At 38.5% G+C, this 18364-nt stretch overlaps 3 protein-coding genes across 4 annotated transcripts in view; all 3 read right to left on the bottom strand.

The window, feature by feature from the left end:
* The window catches only part of LOC137491238 (uncharacterized), a 1025816-nt gene that overhangs the window by 440393 nt on the left and 567059 nt on the right, over positions 1–18364 (bottom strand). The window lies entirely within an intron of this gene.
* The window catches only part of LOC101886704 (uncharacterized), an 847011-nt gene that overhangs the window by 261588 nt on the left and 567059 nt on the right, over positions 1–18364 (bottom strand). The gene's annotated exons all lie outside the window — the stretch shown is intronic.
* Positions 9845–18039, bottom strand: LOC110439343 (uncharacterized). Of its 2 annotated transcripts, none has more exons than XM_073947823.1 (3): positions 17990–18039; positions 17495–17644; positions 9845–13430 (listed from the first exon to the last, which is right to left on the bottom strand). In XM_073947823.1, exons 2-3 carry the CDS (start codon positions 17577–17579, stop codon positions 12457–12459), a joined length of 1059 nt encoding a protein of 352 aa, XP_073803924.1. In that variant the 5' UTR covers positions 17580–17644; positions 17990–18039; the 3' UTR covers positions 9845–12456. The 2 variants fall into 2 exon arrangements, with proteins under 2 accessions (XP_073803924.1, XP_073803925.1); XM_073947824.1 differs by having other exon boundaries at positions 17816–18007.

Genomic DNA, 18364 nt, shown 5'->3' with positions numbered 1-18364 from the left:
TTAATTAACTTTACACCTTAAAACAATAAGAGGCTCTACAATCAAAAACCCACCAAACCGGTTTTTGAGAAGTACCTTTTGGTTCGCGTGCCCTTTGGCGTCTGCAAGGAATACACATTCTCAGGCAGACACAGAAGCGATCAGAAACGCTTCCAAAGTTTAATGGACATTTAAGTAAAACAGTTTATTTGAGTAATGTACGTTTGCTTTATGTTTCTGTAGGTTTTTGTGTGTACATGTTCCATGTGTTTAACAAAACTGTTATAGTTATAGTTATTGAGTAATAGCCCTCAGTGACAAATGAAACCTATAGAATGTTTGTGAAATACTTCATGTTTGGTATCGATTGAAAGCTAGTAACATTTCAAATGCATTGGTTTATATGAAGAAACCATACTATGAAAAGTGTCCATGTTATGAGACTTTATTTTAACCACTATGCTATCAAAGCAGCACCCACACCAGGTGTCAACCCGGCCTTCTAGAGGGCAGAATTGGGGTGTGACTCCACCCCGCACCTTTTCTGATTGGACAAGTATTGTGTAGACCCAGCCTCTACCAAAGCCTATAAAACTTTGAACAAAGGAATTTCATCGTCGTCTTTTGCCGGTCATCTTTGCCAGTCGTCACCGCCGTCGCTGCCCGGACGTCGCTCTTCTCGTGCTGTGGCCGTTACATCGCCTCGCCGGAAGCCTCGTTACATCACGGAGCAGACCGCGACCTTCACTTGCTGCCGGCTCGACCCCCGATCTGCTTGTGCAACCGCTTCAACAACAAGCCATCGGGTCAACATATCCAAACTCTGAAACTCATCCTAACTGCAGGAACCCAGGAAGGACTTCGAACGCCGCCTTGTCCAACATCCGTATCCCTAGCAACCGACTAAGGAAACCCCTCTTCACCAACAAGGGAATTCCATCACGTCACTGAAGTTGCTACGCTGACCAATCAGCTTCGCCGGGATTTCCCTTTGGACCAGTCGAGGAAGCCAAAAATTACATCAGAACGCAAGTAGCACAAACAAGGTTTCTACCCATTACTGAATCTGGTGTGAATTATGTTTAAGTAGTAAAGAATAGCAAAATTCTCTGCTTTTACGGTTTCTCTCAGGTTGCAATGCTAAGAACTTAGCAAAGGCTAGAAGTTGAATCCACTCAGTCAAAACTCTCCTCAAACTGCTTGTGCGTGTGTGTATGTATGTGCATTTGTTTGTTTTACGTAGATTAGTACTTTGTGTTATAGAGTAGCAATAAACTTTTGTTTCGTTTTAAGATCCGTGTTGGTGTGTTGTGTGCTTTATAAGTTAATGCCTCAGCTTCAGATACTGCTACCTTGCTCATTAAATAATTAGATACTGTTTTTTATATTGTTATTGTTGGCCACGTAATAATATAATACAGAATTGCTTTACACTAAACGTTCTATTTGCTGGACAAATACTTAAGTTAAGTGTAAGCTTTAAATAATTCTATGTGAATCATGTTCGAATCTTTGATTCGAATCCCCAAAGTTTAAACATGATTTAAACCAAAGAGCTGATTCTTACATAGTGGTGGAGAATAATTAGGGCAAGCAGATCTAACTTTTAAAGCACAAAACCCAGAAATCACGTTGTTAATCTTTTCTATTTTTGTCCGGAAAGAATAGATTAGAGGGAATAAAAGTTTTGCTACTGCACAATTTCATTGTGGTACCATTTGTTTTATTGCTTGACTGCATTTAGTGTTGTTAAGAAAGTAAAACGTCATTTAAATTGTCCGCCGAGACACACTGTAAGCCGCTCTAAAGCGCATGTAGAGAAAGACAAAGCGTATTCCTTTGTGCTTATCTCATAACGTTATATAAGGCCTTCACAGTATGATTTCGTACGCCGCGATTCCCGGCTGGAAACTCAGCTGTGTTTTCTCCTGGTAACTGATTTAGCATAGCTAACTAAATTCTTGTTGCCCTGTAATTTGCTAATACTTAGTAAATGATTTAAAACGCGGAGCTCAGAGAGAGCTGCCTAGCGTAGTTTATAGGAGAAGTTTTGAAATTGATCAATTGAAATTGTGGTTTGAATCCACGGATGTGTTTGCAGTCTAAACAGACTTAACACAGAGTGCTGAGATCCCCCATATCTCTGTCACGATTTGTATTAATCTCAGAAATCCTGTTGATTAATTTTATCTCACTTTCATAAGTTGAGAATCGTTCAGTACTGTTAAGATATAAAATCTAACTAGTGCTTTTTGTTTGAACAGTGTGAGATGCGCCGTCATCTCAAGTGATACTGTGAAATTTGCTATTATTCCACTTTGTGGTCGTTGCCATAGCAGCAACCTTGATCCGGAAGTACAGAGAAACTTGCCGGAATTACATTCAAGTGCGCATGTGCAGTCCGCCAGCGCCAGCTTGAATTGTAAACAAAGAGCATAGCGTGAAGCTAAGCTAAACTAACGCTAACGCGTTTGCATTGAAGTTTATGCATTTCCAGTAGCAGCGAAGGCTAATAGATAGCATGTAGCATTTAGTGGTCTTAAATGCATTGCATGGCTGATGCTTGAAATAACTCTTGCATCTCAGTTGTTTCTCTTTACTCACCTTGGAAAAGTTAACAAACGCAAAGTTAATCAAAGTGTGCACAATCTAACTGCTGAGTTTAATCACTACTGTTTTATTTTATTTTTGTTTTTCCTGCTGTACCTGGCCTGTTGAATTTAATCAGTTTGAACTCACATAAGCTGTTGGTTTTATTAGTGATCAATTATAGTTTTGTTTTCATGACTATAAATTAATGCTCTCTGACCTGTACAAGTATAAATACTTTTTCCATTCATCAACATCTAGGAACACCCATTTCCTATGACTGTTGATTTATACGGATAAGACTCATTGATTAAATTAATTATGATTGTTTAATTTGCTGATCAACTGCATTAAATGTTACTTTAACCAACTTCATTGTTTTGAAATTTTGATTTCATTAATGGTTCATTTATGCATGGCTTTATAATTTTAGCAATAATTAATAATTAAATTTAGTCATAAGTGTTCTTATCAATCTTAATGATAACTTATAAAAGTTATTACCACGTTAAAGATTTAAAGTTAAGTTCAATTCAAAATTAAATTTAGTCTTTTCATCTAGTGGAGCCCTCCAATTAGCCAAACTTCAAAAGGAAAATTCAGATTTTTCTACTACGTAGGCTAAGCAGTTACTATATAACACAATAAAACCAACACTTCTTGTAGTGTCAACTCGACAGCGCCACCGCTTTGACATCCTTAAATACACCTAATGCTAAGAGAAAACTAACTCCTTTGTTCTCTCTTTCTACTAGTTATCTTCTTTTAACTAGACTAATGATGCTGGTTTAAGGATTGTGCTTGTGAGAGTCAAAAAGCAGAGAATTTTAGAAACATTTAATAGATGTTTGGGACACTTGAACACTTTTAATTGTTGAAATTGTCTGATCTCACCCCTCCTTTCTCACTCATCAGGTCAACAAGAGGATAGGCGTCGTTAGATCCAATTCTAAACACGCATCCAGAAACAATTTATTTGGTGTATGGAGTCAATCCTATTCAGAAGCCAATACTGTTATTGTTGTCCCACTTTCTGTCACTTCAGAAGAAAGTTTAACAGCAACTTCAGTCCTGGTATTTAGAAATCTTATTTTTATATTTAACAAAAGCTAAAGGAACCCTCTCTCTAGGAAAGTGGAAACTACAGATTTTCACCCTACTCCTTAGTCTCCTTATCACTTTTGTTTTCTTTGTTCTCTCACTGTGTCTGTGCTACTGACTCTTTCCACAGAGACTACCAGTTAGACACGCGTACCCACCAGAGGGCCACAGTTCCAGAGAACCACACTTAACTCAACATTAGTACACACTTAACATTGCACATTAACATTTCTCCTTTTCTGTTTGCATTGTTCTACCTTGTTTTTGTTTCTTTCTCCTCTCTATCTCTCTTTAAGGTCTGTGTCAGTTAAAATCCTAAGTCCTCCCCCCGCCGCAAAACATGGCTCACTCCAAAGATCCTGTCGGCCATTGGAAGGACCTGGAAACATGGCTGAGTGTTGTAACAGGCAGTCTCATCCCTAAAGCAGCCGAAACACTGCAGCCCCTGACGCAAAACTAATTGGATGAGAACATAGACAGCATCATTAAGCAAGACCCAAGTCAAGGCTTCAACCACAAGGAGCTGGCCAAAATCACTAGTACTTTGAGTCACACACTCATAGCCACCCTCAAGTTGAGTGACAGACACGCCTCCCAACTCCAACACAAGCTGACACGCCTGCAAGCCCGCACCGAGCAGCTAGAGCTAGAGGCTCAGGAACGTCTTCAACAACCAAATGAGGTGGATGAAGGTACCACAGAGGAGATCGACAAACTACAAGAAGCCCTAACAGCCGTCACAGAAGAAAGAGAACAAGCCAGAGCAGACCACGCTGACGTCGCTAACAAGCTAGATTATGTTGAACAGCTACTGAAGGAAGCAAAGGTGGACTTAAGAGACAAGAAGGCCAGAATCAAAGCCCTTGAAACTCACCTGAGCGAAGCAAGACATGAGATCGACAGACTAATGCAGGAAGTGGATGACATCAAAGAGGAGTCCGCCAGTGAACTCAGGCATGCCTATGCACTGCGCTATGAACCTCCAAAGACAAGATGTGCACCAGCCTCGCCCCTGCCAATCAGGACAGGATCCCCTGTCCCTGAGCTCTCACCTATTGAAAGAGGTAAGAAACCATGCCGAAGATCTTCGCCAACACCTTCTGAAGAGCCTTACCTTACCCCACAGCGACGAGAGCCTGTGATAGCCAGTTACAGATCGTCATACAGTCAGGACCTTAAAGACCTTGACAAGCTGGCCAGAAACATTGGCAAGTTTACTCCAAGTGTGTCAGGTGGTTTGGAGGTCCACGCTTATTTGCAAGACATTGATTTCCATCTGGAAATGAGACCTAATGTCTCTAATAAAGAAAGACTGTATTTGCTTCGAGCCACATCCAGCACTGAGGTGCGCAGCTTCCTAGACCGACAACCGGCTCGGGTAAAGAATGATTATCGCTTGCTCCAAGAAGCCCTCATCAGAGAGTTTGCAAACCCTGAATCAGATCAAGGACTTTTAGGTGCTCTGGAGACAAAACAAGCTCGCAATGAGTCCCCACATGCTTACTACAACTGACTCAGGCAAGCCTTTTTCAGAACTCGCAATGAACCGAATATGGAAGAAGACCTGAACTTTAAGATTCTCTTCCTGAGAAACCTCCATCCTGCAGTAAGCCAACATCTCGGAGTACTCGCATGCCCACGAACAATGAGCATCCAGCAATTGCGAGATTTGACACAGAAAGCCCACAACAAACAAAAGATGGTGTTAGAGAAAAACACTAAAACTGCCACAGTTTTTGACTTTAACACCCATCCAGAACTGGCACTAGAGGGTGCCCAACGCTCAAACAGCGTGAGACCACCATCCCCAGAGTGGAATGCATCTTTGTCCAATAGACAACGGAACTCCTACGCTGACACGAGATTCAAACAGAGGAACAGTCACTGGGATGGACCGCGTGGACAACGACGCTCACCTGAACACCACCGGGAAAGAAACCAATGGGGGTCAAACAAAAGCTGGTCACCATCTAAGGGAAGACATCAAAACCCTGGATCATCAAGTCCAAGGAGTCAACGAAGGTACTCCAAAAACTTCCACCCTGACAACGCTCAGACTCAATCCCAGCAAGAGGAAAATGCCCCACCGGGATTTAACCCTCAAGAACTGGTGAAATTGATGATGAAAGAGTTTCTCAAATGCATAGAGGAGGACAGGAAACGGGAAAAGGAAAAAGCAGATTCAGCCTGACTAGTCGCCGAGCGGAGAAGCAACAACCGCCTGAACCAACAAACACTTGCAGGTGAAAACCCTCAGGTTTCTAAAAGTGCAGTTCTGGTCGTCTGCCACTCCTCCGACAAACCTCAGTTCAGTCCTGAAACCCTTCCTGACCCATGCCAAACTCCGCTACCTCCGTTACTGGATGAACATTTGACTGCTCCATCATCATTGAACAACAAATGGGGGAGGACCGCAACTTGACACAGATCAACTGTTCTACCCTCTACATACTAACATAACCTTTGACATTCTAGGGAACACCTAGTTAAACACAACACTAATACTTTCTCCTCTACAGCACTGCTAGAACAACCTCTAGTAAGAGAGGAGCCACTCCACATATGCAACACTGTTATTGCTGGTTTTTAACCTACCTTGTTTTTTGCATCCCTGTGCCTCTTGATTTCCTTCTTTCTCTCTCTCTCCCTAACTGATTTGCAGTTCCAGTCCCCTCTACAGGGAACTCCTGCAAATTCATGCATAGGGCCTAAAAGTAGGATTGACTCCTTCTCCCAAATTAGTGTCAATTGCTGCAGAATTATTGCTTATTTAAGTTGAAGCTAGCGCCACTCCATACTTGCAATGAAGTAAACTAGCTAAATAACTAAATTTGAATTATTTCAGGCAATGTTACACTACACCTTGTGTTGTTGACCCGAACAATTTAAGCTAAAACCTGCACCAGAACTCAGTCTATGGAATGGAAATGTGGTTTGTGTCTTGTGTGTCTGTTCTCTCTCTACCTATGCCTCTTGTTCCAGTGTCTGCCGATGTTCATGCTAGGAACATCACCATCCAAATGGGGGATGTGGGGAGTCAACGGATCGTTACATAACCGAACAAGCCACAGACCATGTTATCCTTAAAAGATTGGTTGGTGCCTACAGGTCTGAGCTTCTATTTCATTTTCAAAACAATCCACAGGCACCCAGCAAAAGGCAATCCACAGGACGACTATCCAGTCAACATCACAGTTGCGTGTTAATTAACTTTACACCTTAAAACAATAAGAGGCTCTACAATCAAAAACCCACCAAACCGGTTTTTGAGAAGTACCTTTTGGTTCGCGTGCCCTTTGGCGTCTGCAAGGAATACACATTCTCAGGCAGACACAGAAGCGATCAGAAACGCTTCCAGAGTTTAATGGACATTTAAGTAAAACAGTTTATTTGAGTAATGTACGTTTGCTTTATGTTTCTGTAGGTTTTTGTGTGTACATGTTCCATGTGTTTAACAAAACTGTTATGGGTAGTTATTGAGTAATAGCGCTCAGTGACAAATGAAATCTACAGAATGTTTGTGAAATACTTCATGTTTGGTATCGATTGAAAGCTAGGAACATTTCAAATGCATTGGTTTATATAAAGAAACCATACTATGAAAAGTGTCCATGTTATAAGACTTTATTTTAACCACTATGCTATCAAAGCAGCACCCACACCAGGTGTCAACCCGGCCTCCTAGAGGGCAGAATTGGGGTGTGACTCCACCCCGCACCTTCTCTGATTGGACAAGTATTGTGTAGACCCAGCCTCTACCAAAGCCTATAAAACTTTGAACAAAGGAATTTCATCGTCGTCTTTTGCCGGTCATCTTTGCCAGTCGTCACCGCCGTCGCTGCCCGGACGTCGCTCTTCTCGTGCTGTGGCCGTTACATCGCCTCGCCGGAAGCCTCGTTACATCACGGAGCAGACCGCGACCTTCACTTGCTGCCGGCTCGACCCCCGATCTGCTTGTGCAACCGCTTCAACAACAAGCCATCGGGTCAACACATCCAAACTCTGAAACTCAGTCTAACTACAGGAACCCAGGAAGGACTTCGAACGCCGCCTTGTCCAACATCCGTATCCCTAGCAACCGACTAAGGAAACCCCTCTTCACTGACAAGGGAATTCCATCACGTCACTGAAGTTGCTACGCTGACCAATCAGCTTCGCCGGGATTTCCCTTTGGACCAGTCAAGGAAACCAAAATTACATCAGAACGCAAGTAGCACAAACAAGGTTTCTACCCATTACTGAATCTGGTGTGAATTATGTTTAAGTAGTAAAGAATAGCGAAATTCTCTGCTTTTACGGTTTCTCTCAGGTTGCAATGCTAAGAACTTAGCAAAGGCTAGAAGTTAAATCCACTCAGTCAAAACTCTCCTCAAACTGCTTGTGCGTGTGTGTATGTATGTGCGTTTGTTTGTTTTACGTAGATTAGTACTTTGTGTTATTGAGTAGCAATAAACTTTTGTTTCGTTTTAAGATCCGTGTTGGTGTGTTGTGTGCTTTATAAGTTAATGCCTCAGCTTCAGATACTGCTACCTTGCTCATTAAATAATTAGATACTGTTTTTATATTGTTATTGTTGGCCACGTAATAATATAATACAGAATTGCTTTACACTAAACGTTCTATTTGCTGGACAAATACTAAAGTTAAGTGTAAGCTTTAAATAATTCTATGTGAATCATGTTCGAATCTTTGATTCGAATCCCCAAAGTTTAAACAAGATTTAAACCAAAGAGCTGATTCTTACAGCGTGTGTGTGCGTGTATGTGTGTGTGTGTGTGTGTGTGTGTGTGAGTGAGAGACTAGTTAGTTGGTGTTGTGCTGAAATTTGATATGTCCTGAAAACTTGTCAGACCAAACAGTTATTTACTTCTTGGTTTTATTTATTTAATAAATGTATATGGTATTTAAGCAAAGTTTTAGGGGAACTGGATACAATTATAAAGAATAATATTTTGTACATAATATAATCATTTTTATTTTAAAATTTTATTTTAAATAATAATAGGCCTACACACACACACAGTCTAAAAATTGATTATTAAGCATGTAATATACACCCAGTCTAAAGCATGAAGTTTCCAGAAGCACTCAAACTGCTCAAGGCTGGGCTAATGCTGAGGTTTCATCTTTGGGTAAAGACTCAATAATATCCATCTGCACAGTGTGACATCACATTCGACCGGCGCGCGGGTGTGTGTGTGGCTTTTTTTTCTGTGTTAGTGGGCGAGGCCGCAGGTTTCAAATCTCCCGGGTTTGTGCACGCAACTACTTGTGTTTCATAGATACAACATCATGAAACACCTAATGACCCGTTATCAAGACGACTCATTTGAAGCACTATGAGTCGACTCTTTTATAGATGAATCAACAGTTTTAAACACTGTACACTTACAGATTTAAGCCTTAACTGGATATTTCACTTCACTTAGAGCTGTGTTAAACACTACATGGAAGGGCATTTTCAAAAAACCATAATATGGGCTCTTTAACAAAATAAATACACTATTTAAATAAAATAGAAATCAACAAGTAAAATAGAAGAAACTGTAGAACTATTAACTAATTAAACTATATAAATACACACACATGTGAGGGTCCATCTATTAGTCCCATGACGGAACTAACAGCAAGGATGAAGGTTAAATGCGTTTAAGCCTTTTAGCACATGTGGAAAGAAATATTTTTGTTCGTTATAATTTATTTTAATTTGTTTCTAGCTCTGAATTTTAATCTGACTCCAATTTAAAATAATTTTAGATTTAGATTCATCTAATTGAAGCTGATTACCTTATAGGTTGTGATTAGTTCTAATTTAGATTGATTAACCTAATAAATCCTTATATTTAAATAATGTTTCATCGTTTACTCAAAGTCGCTTAGAGTCAGTATGCTGGCCAGTTTTATCTGCTCACGGACATATCTTCTCCAGTTCCGATTCTAAGCAGATATGTTAATTTCCTTTAAGTAATAATAGGCCGCCCCATGCTTGCTTATACTTAAAGAAAGTTTGATTTAGCTCCTAGATGATATCATCAGTGATTGTCAGAAATCAACAGGTCTCTAATGCTGTGCCCATGCTCCATCCATTGTGCCTAAATAGATGACTAATCCTGGTTGTAGGCTGCGGAAACGTCAGCCTAAACAATCTACTACATTTAAATGATTTCGGAAGATATTAGAGTTAAACAAGAATTTTACATTTATCTGTCAGGAAAAGATTTTCCATTGCAGTTCACATAATTAAACAAAATAAGCCAATCAAGATTGTACAACATCAATTACTCAAAGATACATTTAAGAGTTAAAGAGGAATACCTGAACATGTAGAAACACATTGCAGCATATAAGTCCTGATGCAGAGCTCAGAGACTCACAACCTGCAATGGGGTATCCTGTCTACAGGATCCCACGGACACTTCTGCACCCTTTGCCTAAATACTCAAATCATCTTAAATTCAAGACAATAAAAGCTTCACTAAGACTCTTGCCTGGTCATGAGTTGATGCGAAGACCATTTTGCCTGGAGTGGAGTATCTGGCAAAGATCTTAAACCCAAAGTCAAAACCTAAATATACTGATATAAAGGAGATTGTAAAATATTACAATGAAATTAAGACCACTTTACCAATCACACAGAGACATTTAAAATCACACCAAACATGAATATAAAACCACAAGATACACCATATTAAAAACTTAAACATTCTGTGTGGAATGTGAGTGAGCTGCTCTGGTGGAGAAGGTAAAGTCCAGGGCAAAGAGGGGGGCTCAGGATGCACGATCAAGACAACCTGAACAACAGGTTTTCTAGCTGATCTTCTTCTCAAATTAGAAAGTTTATTGTTTTAGTGCCTGACCATTCTTATGGTCTTGTCTCGTGTGGAGTTCCATAACAGTTTGCAGATTTTAATATTATGGAGAGATATAGCCATCCTTACATTATTATGTGCATATCTAATCTTAAACTTTAGTTCCCCTGTACACTGCAACGAGAACCTCAGTCAATAATATTTATGTAAAACTGAATTTTTGTTGCATCATATGATCATATTTTAAACTTTTCATAAAATCATCAAACAATGTGTACCTAAAAAGCATTTTCTAAGAAATAAAAAAAAGTTCTGTCCTATTGTCACTAAGTTATTGTTACTTTTTTTTTCTACTGGATATGTGGTTTAAATCTAGTATATATATATTGCTGGCTTGCTATCTGAAAACAAACAGCTAGGCGATAGATTAATTAAATTCTACAATTACCAGTGATTTGTAGTTTGTTCATTTATACTCCATTTTTTGTTTAATAATGTTTTTCTATGCAGACTTTATGTGTTGGTCTAATATTTGTATAAAGATAGTTTGCAATTGCATTTACTCATTTAGCATCTTTTATCCTGCGACCAACAACTAATGACACAAGAAGAAACAGACTCAGCCTATCAAAGGTTCAGAGCTTGTGTTTTTGAATGCTCACAAACCTTAAGCCAAGTCCAACAAGTAAACCACACAATGTTGTTTTAAAACTTATTTAATTTTAAATTTAAAAAAAATGCACTGTTCTATTCTCAAGTCAAGTTGTTAAGCTCATTAGGCGCTGTGGCTTTTGTTTTTTATTTATAATATCTTTCACTTAAATTGCTGTTTCATAAAAACATCTACTGGGAAGAGTTGCCATATTTCATATATAAATTTTATGGCACAAACACGTTATTTAATTTAAAGCTTACTTCTTTTTATTTATTAAAAAGCCTAGCTTGATGTGCACTATTATGTTTTTCTTTTGCTTATTTTATTGTCGTGATATATAAAGTAATCTGATTTGTTATAAAAGCTTTTCTGGTAAAATAATAATAATAATAATAAAACAATAAACAACAAATAAACAGTGTTTAAGTGTCTAATGCTGGCAGCATCATATGTTACAAAACTATTCACAAAGACTATTTGATTTATTAAATAACTCATCTCTTATGCTTTCTTTCATGTTATGTGACAAAATGAATGAATGACTCGGATTAACTAAAAGATTCATTAATTCGCTCATGTGCACGTTGTGTAGTGCGAGACAAGATTAGTTCATTTTTCGAGTCCTCTATCGAGTCGTTCGTTCACCACATGAAAGACTACAGCCTAACATATGCATTTATATGCCAATCATATGCATTTAGAGCCAGAAAAAGAATTGATCTGTTCACCTCTCGAGTCCTCGGGTTTGAGTCATTCGTTCATTACCGGCCAATCATATGAGTTTAGAGCCAAAAAAAAAAAGAATTGATTTATTCAACTCTCGAGTCCTCTGGTTTGAGTTATTCTGTCACATGATGAACGAACGACTCAAGAACCAGAAGACTCGAAAGGTGAACTTATTATCATGGCTCCTATCGGCTCAGACTGTGTACATTGGTTAAGATTATATGTGACTGTCATTGTAACGTGAACGCACCACTGACATTTAAAGACATGAAGAGGTGAGCTGAGCAAACAGACAACAATACCTATAGACAAAAGAGCAGGTAAACATTGAATTATTATATTCTTCTTATAATCTATTTATGACTTATTTGTCGTGTGATGAACCGTCTGGACTAGTTGTAGATGTGTTTGGAAGCAATTCATAACATTTTAATAATATTTTGGCAAATTGAACCAAATGAACGAAATGACTCGAAAAAAGATTTGTTCATCTCGATGAACGAGACTCAAAGATCCGAGTCAGTAAAATAATCCGAACTTCCTATCACTATTGAGTATGCGAAATTCTGTTGTACGCCACTGCCAAAAGGGGTGGGATTAAACAAGATGATTAGACATGAACGGTTTCTCTCCAGTGTGGCTCATGATGTGTTTATTAAGGTGTGATGATTGGCTGAAACTCTTCCCACACTGAGGGCATGTGAATGGTTTCTCTCCAGTGTGGATCCTCATGTGTCTATAAAGGTTTGATGCAATGTTAAAACTCTTCCTACACTGAGTGCATTGGAATGGTTTCTCTCCAGTGTGGATTCTCATGTGTTGATTAAGGGATGATGATTGGCTGAAACTCTTCTCACACTGAGTGCATTTGAATGGTTTCTCTCCAGTGTGGATCATCATGTGTTGATTAAGGTATGATATGTGGTTGTAACTCTTCCCACACTGAGTGCATGTGAATGGTTTCTCTCCAGTGTGGCTCCTCATGTGTCGACGAAGGTTTGATGAAAAGTTAAAACTCTTCTCACACTGAGTGCATGTGAATGGTTTCTCTCCAGTGTGGATTCTCATGTGTTTATAAAGGTCTGATGAGCGGTTGAAACTTTTCCCACATTGAGTGCATTTGAATGGTTTCTTTCTAGTGTGGATCCTCATGTGTAGATTAAGGTTTGATTTTTGGCTGAAACTCTTCCCACACTGGTTGCATGTGAATGGTTTCTCTCCAGTGTGGATCCTCATGTGTCGATGAAGGTTTGATGAAAAGTTAAAACTCTTCCTACACTGAATGCATGTGAATGGTTTCTCTCCAATGTGGATCCTCATGTGTAGATTAAGGTTTGATTCTTGGCTGAAACTCTTCCCACACTGAGTGCATGTGAATGGTTTCTCTCCAGTGTGGATCCTCATGTGAATCTTAAGATCGCCTTTTCTTCCAAAACTCTTTCCACACTGAGTGCAGGTGAAATGATTCTTGTCTCTCCTTTTCAAAATACCATCAGTCTGTAAATTATTTTTTTCCTCAATTTTGACATGATGTTCCTCCTCTTTACTCTCCTCTTTCTCTTCAATTAGGTCTGAAAAAAAAACCACTAGTTGTTATCAAGTCTTAAAAACTCTCATCAAAAGCTGAAAAGTGAAAAGACACAGGAAACATTGGCTACACACACTGTAATTTTGATGCACAGTAAATGTAAAATAAATCAAATCATATTGTGTTTGGTCCATTAATGTGTACACATTTAAGCAGATTCAATTCAATTAATCTTTATTTATCTAGTGCTTTTACAATGTAAATTGTTTCAAAACCGCTTAACATAGACATAGAAGTTATAGTTTATGGATATGCATGAACTCTGCTGACATGGTTCCGGTAGAATATCAGTCAGGTTCTTTATGTCCGCATTGCGCATTATACAGCAAAATTTTAAATTTGCGGCGAAACCTAAACGCATCAGAGGATGGCAAAGAAGGGAGATTTACTCTTAAATTGATGAGGATCTAGTGCCAGTGAATGTCCAGCATCATGAACACCATTATTGTTCAGTTCCAGAACCCACAATAGTTTTTTTAATACACCAGATCAGTCTGACAGTCTCCGTGAAGAGGTGGAATCACTAAAAGAAGACTGCTTCGATGCTGCTTTTATTGCTGTTATAAGGTTCTAAAGGTACAGTTAAAAAATTATGTACTAGAATTTACATCATTTAGAATGTAATAGGCAAATAACAGTTTAAAACAAATCTGTCAAGCCCAAGTATTTATATGCAAAACCTAATCAGAGTACCTGAGGTACAGATGGGTGTTACGGCCCTGGATTACTATATGAGGGGTGCCAAACACACCGTGTGAAGTACTGCTCATCAGCACCAATCACCTATTGTGCAGTTCTGTACACTGGAGACCTCTTTGGTTACTGAAACAGCTTTGGCTATCAGTAATGAAGATATTTCTACATTAGAAATATTGCCACCACACAGTGTTGGGCAGTAGCGTCGCTGCAAGTAGTGACGCTACTAGCTTATCTACATTTCTCAGTAGTGTGGTGGTAGCGTCACTACTTTTTAAATTAAATAGCTTTTGTGTAGCAAAGCTATTATTTTAGTCAAGTAGCGTTCACACAAGCTACATTTACCGATCGCAGAACAATAAGTGACAGTACTGACAACCACGGAGCTGTGAGGCCGGTGTCTAGCCGATGAAACTAAATCCATAATGAGGCGAGAAAGACAATTTCTTTTTCTTCCTGTTATATGGTGGTCAGGATTCTGTTTATCCAGAGTTAGGGTGCTTTCACACCTGTGAATCGATTCAGTTGTTCCGAAACAGAGATTACAATTGTTACATTGTTGCTCTTTGCTCTTGGAGCGGTTCACTTTCACACTGCAAAGTTTCTAAACGGACCAAAAGAGCTAAAACAAGTCACGTGTGAGTAATCTCTCCTTGGTCAGTGTCAGGGTTTATTTTTGCAGCGTCCCGCTAAGCTGTCAGAAGAGGTGGTGGTTTGGTGGTGATTAACAGGGTGCGCACGCGTGACGTGTCTGAGGAGATATGCAGTGAGGAGAGGTCAGAAGGGTGCGCGACGATGCCTATTTGAGAACCGGGAGGGAGACGCAAGATTACCGGGAGATCATCACTCATTTGCGGGCATCCGGAGACTCGCGAAACTTCCCGCCCTACTCATAACTCTCTCTTCATATAGCCGTAAGCCTATTACATATCCATAAAACACTGTGATATAACTGCGCTCGGATCGGATCGCTTTCTCACTGCAATTGAACCGCTCCAGGGTTCGTTTCAATCGAGCCGAGACCACCTCATTCAAGCGATCTCGGAGCGATTACTTTGGCGCGGAACAGAGCGCAATTGCCCTGTTCACATATGCCAATCGAACCGCGCTAACTGGGCAAACGAGATACGTTGCGAAACAAAAGTGTAGGTGTGAAAGCACCCTTAGAATGACCCAGAGTTAGAATGACCCTGGGTTAACAATTTTTTGCATATCATCAGCATGCTGTAATCCATTTCTTAATCAGCAAAAGTCATTTTTAGACTAGTTTGTTGGCCACTTGAAGTCAGTGCAATGCTAAATGTTATTGTTCCACTATAATTTTTTTTCCCTCATGTCGTCCCACAGCAACATCATATAGTTTAGAATACTGTACAATGTTTTATAATAATTAATTACTTTAGTGTCCATTTCATTCAGCAGATTTCAAATTAGTGCATAGTGCATTAGTAAATAATTAAACCATTATGATAAATGGAGTTAAAATGACCTTTTTGAATAAAAAGTGGAAAGTTTTATTGAGATGGATTGTTGGTGACTGTATGGGTTTTGGCCAGATTGGGTAGCAAAACATGAACAAAGGAAAATGAAGACTTGTTTAAAAAGATTTAGGACCTACAACACAATATCAGTAAATTTAGGACTTTTTAAAGCCTGAAATTTAGATTTTGGAATTTACGACATTTTAAGACCCAGCGGAAACCCTGTTTAAAATAGTCCTGGTAATTATTAAAATAATGATGTAATTCTAACTCAAATACTATCTGTGAGAACTAGCAACAACTTCTAGAAACAACTTTAAACCCATAAAGTTGATCGAAAAAAGGGGAATTGTGATCAACGTGACATATGCAAATGGAAAGTACTAAGCCAACACCCTCACTGTAATGGCAGATATCTTCTATGGCAGGGGTGTCCAAACTTTTTGGGCCGAGGGCCAGATGCAAAAAAAAATGTTGTCCCGGGCCAAATTTTACATACATCACACAGACACGCATATATATATATATATATATGGATGGATGGATGGATGTGTGCGTGTATGTTATTAAGAAATTATTTTATTTTGGTCGTCCAACTGTGTTTCTAGAAAGTCTTACGTTATTAAAAAACTTGAATCTTCTCTGGGCAAATTACAGTTGCAACACTCATCCTTTATAAATTCTCCTTCAGTGAAGGGTTTCCTGTGCTGTGCGATTACCTGAGCTACCTCATAACTAGCCAAACTGCAAAAAATGCTTTTCTTACTTAGATGTTTTGTTGTCTTGTTTTGAGTCTAAATATCTAAAAATCTCAAAAAATTGTCTTGTTTTGAGAAATAAAATGCTAATATTTTCCTTAATATGCAATTTTTTCCTTAAAACAAGCAAATTAATCTGCCAATGGGATAAGCAAAATAATCTTATGTCAAAAGAAAAAACAAGATTATTTTGCTTACCCCATTGGCAGATTATTTTAGCTTGTTTTAAGGAAACATTTTTTGCAGTGCAGTGTAGAATTTTCATGCACTTTAATAGCACAAAAAAAAACTGCTGTTGTTGAGCTGATAGGGCGCTGCTAATTGTTTTACTTTCTGATCTCATTCGGCACCAGTGTAAGAGCTGAAGGCCTGATGCTTTGTTTCATAATGTCTTTTAATATTACATTCCTTCATTACTGCAACTGATTCCTGGCAAATTAAACAGATACATTTCCCGCTGACCTCTGTGAAGAAAAATTCTTTGCCCCAACGTGACTGAAACTTCCTGCACTGACTGTTGATTTTCCTTTTTCTTGGTGCGCCATGGCTCGCCAAAATGTGATTATCAATTATGTTTCCTTCAGTTTGGTTGGTTAGTTTTACTTCATAACAAGAAGTAATGACTAATTTAAGGCATGTAATAGCGATACCCGGTGGTTATTTATTGAATTACGTTTATTTTTGTATAGCGGCCAGATTCTATTAATATTGGCCCACGGGCCGTAGTTTGGACACCCCTGTTCTATGGGAATACTGTAAGTCAAATATCCTCAGCTCAGTTAAACTTTTTTATTTGTTTATTGTTTTTATTTATTTTATATAGTGCCAGTGCTTAAGGACACTTTACAAACAGTAGGAGAACAAGAAAAGCAATAACCTTAAGAAGGTAAAGAAAATGGGAGACTAATAATACATAAAATAATGACAAAAGACATGAGAAGAAGTAACAAAAGAAACTCATTCCTGCCTTTCAATGAGTGCTTATGTGCATCAAGGAGAATTAGGCAGCACACTCAGGGCTGCAAGATGGATTATATTTAGTATTCTTATTATTAAAATATATCTGATAGAGGATCAAATGACTGAGTTGGTCTTTGAGAATGAAAATCAACCTGTTTGTTTCTGCAGATCTTCCTGTTTGACTGTGAATGTTTCTTCAATCTTCACATCTTCACTCTCCTCTTTAATAAACGCCATCTTTATAACAGTGTGGAGATCAGTTGCTTCAGCAGGAGTTTTTCTCTGTGTTTGGACACTTTATCCTGTTTAAAATTAACAAAACAATAAAAATGTCCTGTTTAAAATAAATAAAACAATATACAGAAACAAAATAATTTATCTTCAACACTTGCTTCAACAGTTTCTTTATATGAAAGTAATTAACAAAAAGAAATCAGGCAAATTAAAAGGTCATTAAAATATGTATTACACACATTTCTGTTAACTTATTCAAACAATAGACCTTCATTACAGTGAGTAAAATAGTACTACGTTGTATAAAGGGTTAAATAATATTGACAACAGCAGGTTCAAAATTTAGCATTGGATGAAAATCCTGAAACTTTAATCAATCAGTTTGTATTTCTGTAAAAGTTTTAAACACAAACCTCTCTCCAGTTGAATTCCAGCGCAGGAGCGGCACAGCCTTATGACGTCCCACACTACGCCAAAATAAAAGTCTTTTTTGTTTAGCTTTTTTGCCACTAACTGTTGCAGTCATGACTTATTGATACATTTCTCCCTCGTTTTCCACTTTCCACTATATCTGCTCTCTCTCTCTCTATCACACACACACACACACACACACACACACACACACACACACACACACACACAGCGAGAGAGGCACAGATAAACAGTATTTGAAGTTAACCAAACCTTTAATCTAAATTTTTAAGACAATTTTGAAAAAAAATAAAATTTAATCCACTTTATGATGACTTGCAGGTCTAAAACACATTACTATTAATATCCAAATCTCA

The sequence above is a fragment of the Danio rerio genome, chromosome 4, assembly GCF_049306965.1.
Source record: "Danio rerio strain Tuebingen ecotype United States chromosome 4, GRCz12tu, whole genome shotgun sequence".
Classification (NCBI taxonomy): Eukaryota; Metazoa; Chordata; class Actinopteri; order Cypriniformes; family Danionidae; genus Danio; species Danio rerio.
This window is presented reverse-complemented; position numbering and strand designations above follow the sequence as displayed.

Coding starts and splice junctions, on each gene's coding strand:
- LOC110439343 (XM_073947823.1), bottom strand. CDS start 17,579: ATGGCGTTTATTAAAGAGGAGAGTGAAGATGTGAAGATTGAAGAAACA. Junction 13,431..17,494: donor AGATCTGCAGAAACAAACAG/GTTGATTTTCAT, acceptor TTTTTTTTTCAG/ACCTAATTGAAGAGAAAGAG.